This window comes from Urtica dioica, chromosome 1, assembly GCF_054948205.1.
Source record: "Urtica dioica subsp. dioica isolate 48M chromosome 1, U.dioica_male_clone48M_v1_H2, whole genome shotgun sequence".
In the NCBI taxonomy this organism is placed as follows: Eukaryota; Viridiplantae; Streptophyta; class Magnoliopsida; order Rosales; family Urticaceae; genus Urtica; species Urtica dioica.
In genome coordinates this window covers 10,038,792-10,042,500 of record NC_142756.1, presented here as the reverse complement: position 1 = coordinate 10,042,500, position 3,709 = coordinate 10,038,792, and the positions used below count along the sequence as shown (strand labels likewise).

General features: G+C 36.6%; 1 protein-coding gene across 3 annotated transcripts; it reads left to right on the top strand.

The window, feature by feature from the left end:
* Positions 1-335: 335 nt before the first annotated feature.
* LOC149407111 (uncharacterized) lies at positions 336-1,956 on the top strand. Of its 3 annotated transcripts, none has more exons than XM_089611155.1 (4): positions 336-494; positions 752-1,371; positions 1,506-1,611; positions 1,698-1,956. In XM_089611155.1, exons 1-3 carry the CDS (start codon positions 386-388, stop codon positions 1,599-1,601), a joined length of 825 nt encoding a protein of 274 aa, XP_089467281.1. In that variant the 5' UTR covers positions 336-385; the 3' UTR covers positions 1,602-1,611; positions 1,698-1,956. The 3 variants fall into 3 exon arrangements, with proteins under 3 accessions (XP_089467281.1, XP_089467273.1, XP_089467264.1); XM_089611147.1 differs by having other exon boundaries at positions 1,680-1,956; XM_089611138.1 differs by having other exon boundaries at positions 338-494; positions 1,694-1,956.
* Positions 1,957-3,709: the final 1,753 nt, after the last annotated feature.

Below are 3,709 nucleotides of genomic sequence, written 5' to 3'. Positions count from 1 at the left end.
AAAAAAAAACGGTTTGACTAGGAGTAACAAGCTCCTAGCCGGCAAGTTAAATACTTTGGGCTATTAATTACTCAATTACACCTCATTATAAGCAGTCTTGCCTTTACAAATCCCATAGGCAGTTGTACATAACGCAGAGACATCATTATTTTTTTTATACTTGAAAGTTATAACATAACATCCCTCCATGACCGTTTTCAATTTCAAAAACCGTTTAAAGAAAGTACATAAGAGAGAGAAAAAAAAACATATTAAATACCACACTCATTATAATTATACGAAAGAGTAACGTATTCTTTCTTTATTACTCCGATACTAGGTAGGGTTTGTAATTATTTGTTTTTGTTTATATTACTCAACGACAAGTCAACAAAAACCTAGAACTATGCCTAATAATAAAAAGAAGAGAAACAACAAACCAAAATCCGCCAAGAATACAAACTGCACCACCACAACTCATATCCACCATTCCTCACCTGCCTTTCAATACCAAGGTACGTATTTTATTATTACTATTATTTTCATTGCCTTTATGTGTTTTTAGTTTTATAATTAAATTAATTCCCATTTGACGGGTTCAACTTACTATTGAAATTATTCCTAGCCCGTTATTTTATATACCATGTGAGTTGTTTTTGTTATTGCTGTTAAGCAATACATGACAACTCGGTGCTTTGACATCTCATCTCAACTTCTCTAATAAAAAGATCTCCTAACTCCTTTATTATAATTATTATCATAATTGTTGAAGAGAAAGAGCGTTGTGAAGGAGAGAAGCTGAGATCTATTCCAACAATGGCCGACGATTCATCGAATGTTGCGAAAGTAGAAGAAGTCGTCATTGAGTCCGTCAAGTCCCTCGACATAGAGAATCCCGGGGCCGACGAGGGTAAAAGGGACATTTCCATTATCGACGAGATCGCTGACGAGGCCAATAAACTCCTCCACCGCACCAAGAGCAGCTCGTCCTCGAGCAGCGACTCGGACGACGAAAAGAAAGAAAAAGAGAAAGAGAAAGAGAAGGAAAAAGGAAAAGAAAAAGAAGAAGAAAATGTAGAGAAAGCCAAGCACTCTTTCGCAGAGAGCCTCGGGATCGGCGCAGTTCCGGCGGTGATTCAAGGCTTGGTGGTGAACGTGGAAGAGAAGTTCAAGTCCACGTTCGACGATGACAAGAAGGAGAAGATTCAGGGCTTCGTTTCTAACGTGGAAGAGAAATTCAAGTCTGCGTTCAAACATGATCCTAAGAAAGAGAGTGGAGAGAATAATAATGTTGGTGAGGCATCAAATGATAATAAGGCTGTTTCTGAGGCTCCGATTGAGAATATTAATGCTGAAAGCTGTGATGTTCCTGAAACCACACCTAATACTGCTGTGAGTGCTTTGAATTCCTTTTTTTTTCTTTATAATTACTCTATCTTCATCATCACGTCTCTCTTTTAACCTTTTTTTTTTAAATTATGACTTTTGCTTTTTTTTATTTTTTTTTTGGGGTCCATTTTGGGAAGCCTGTTGTGCCTGTGACTAGTGCCTCGTTGCAAGAAAGTTCAACATGGAAGAGCTGTTGTGGACTATTCGAAGTTCTTCGACCATCCCAGCGATGATTGTTTCAAGGTAATAATATTAATTGTATTAATGAGAAAAATAAAATAAAAGATTTATTGATTAATTAATTAGACTAGAAATATGGTGGCAGGCAGGTACATATCGTGTGATGCGATATGCGTTGGTGAGGGAAGAGTGTGAAGATTGTTCGTTCGGATTAATTTCTGAAGCAATATTATTCTCAAGTGTGTTTGATTTTGTCTTTATTTGTTTACCATTGGTTGGTTCTGTATATTTTATCATCAAGTGCATTTGGTGATTTTTTTTTATATATAATTTGAGTTTGCTTGGAATTAGTAACGCCGTTGTATTATTGTCATCTCAAAGTTCCAAACTAACAGTTTTTTGTTGTCATCGGCTAAGCGTTCCCTTTGTACCCTTTTTATTGGCTATACAATTTACATGATATTTCCGAAAATGAAATATACACTTTGTTTCACTTTCTCTAAAGCAGTCCCTAGCAGATTTTTCAAAAGAGAAGACTTTATTTTAATTATGTTTGCTGAATTGGACGACAATTTTAAAAGAGATATAATTCATTGCCTTCAATAATTTATCAATATCCAAAAGTACTGTAAGAGTGATAAAAAAAAAAAAAAAAAAAAAAAAAAAAAAAAAAAAAAAACATTCACCGTTTATGAAGTGTTATGTCGTCATTTTTACGAAGTAGAAACGAGACCCCAACAACAAAAAATAACATAAAATCGGAAGATCTTCTCGCCAAAGGATCCCTCCGTCAAGACTCTCAAAACCGGAGGATCTCTCTGCCAAAGGTTCCGAAACTAGAGGATCCCTCCGTTGGCTTGTCCAAAACTGGAAGAGCTCTCCGTCAAGACTCACAAAATCAAAGGATTCCTCCGCTAGAACTCACAAAACCGGTGGATCTCTCTGCCAAAGGTCCTGAAACCAGAGGATCCTTCCGCTGATTTGTCCAAAACCAGAAGATCTCTCCGCCAAGACTCACAAAACTAAAAGATTCCTCCGCTAAAATCCACAAAATCGAATAACCCCTCCGCCAAAATCCAAAAAACCGGAGGATATTTGTATTGAATTTTTTTATAATACTTTATAATATATAATATAACCGATACTATTTAAAATACCACGATTCAGTTATATAAAATTAAGGATACTTTGAACTTAATATTTCGAAACATCGAAAACATAACGTTACATAAGTTGTCACACAAATATTTATAATATTGTGTTAAAAAAATACTTTAAACATCTACATCAAAACGCTTTAATATCGAGCATCTATCTCTCTTTTTCGTCTGGGATCCACTGATGGTTACCGCAACTTTACTTTCTTTAATAAGGCGCTAGAAAGAGGGTGGCCATTCTCACTACGTATGGGATACCCTCGGAAAAATGATATATCGACCATTCGATCACGAATTTGGGGAAACTCGAGCGGTACCATCGATATCATTCTTTTCTCATTTCGCTATTTGTTGTCGCTGCCCTTTCTCTTGGCTAGCCGGTCTTCTATTTCTTAATATAGAGTACAGAGTCGATCGAGATAAAATTTCGATCCTTGAGACCCCTTACAACGATCCATTTCAAACTTTCATGGGCCCCACACTACGTTTATTAGGGCTATTATACATGGATCGATCAAACGGGTCTTTCTCGGTTTGCGTCACTAAGTCTGGGAATTGAATCCAAGACACTCGTGATAAGTACAACGCTCGTTATTGAATAACGGCGTATAAGTACCCTCTTACCTGACACTATATCTCGTCGAGTCACGAGACTCAAGATTATTCCTCGCTTCTAGGAAAGTACATAACAATTAACACATAAAAGCTGGGTTCTAACTTCTCCAGCCATATTAAAGAGATATAGTCTCTAAACAAAATTTTACTAGATGAGTCGTCGCTCGATTATCTTTTGGTTTCATCAAGTGAGAGCCTTAGCCTATTCTTTAATTACTAGCTCGACCTAGTCTAGAGCATAAGTAATAAACACACCAAACCTGATTCCTGATGTTGCAGTGCAAGTTCCACTTACACTCAATAAAATATGTCCTTTGTTACACGTATGCTCCAACTCTTCAATGATGTCCAACTTTATCTAGCCAAGTGTTCTCAATGATTAATGGCTG

Coding starts and splice junctions, on each gene's coding strand:
- LOC149407111 (XM_089611155.1), top strand. CDS start 386: ATGCCTAATAATAAAAAGAAGAGAAACAACAAACCAAAATCCGCCAAG. Junction 495..751: donor ACCTGCCTTTCAATACCAAG/GTACGTATTTTA, acceptor TAATTGTTGAAG/AGAAAGAGCGTTGTGAAGGA. Junction 1,372..1,505: donor AAACCACACCTAATACTGCT/GTGAGTGCTTTG, acceptor CATTTTGGGAAG/CCTGTTGTGCCTGTGACTAG.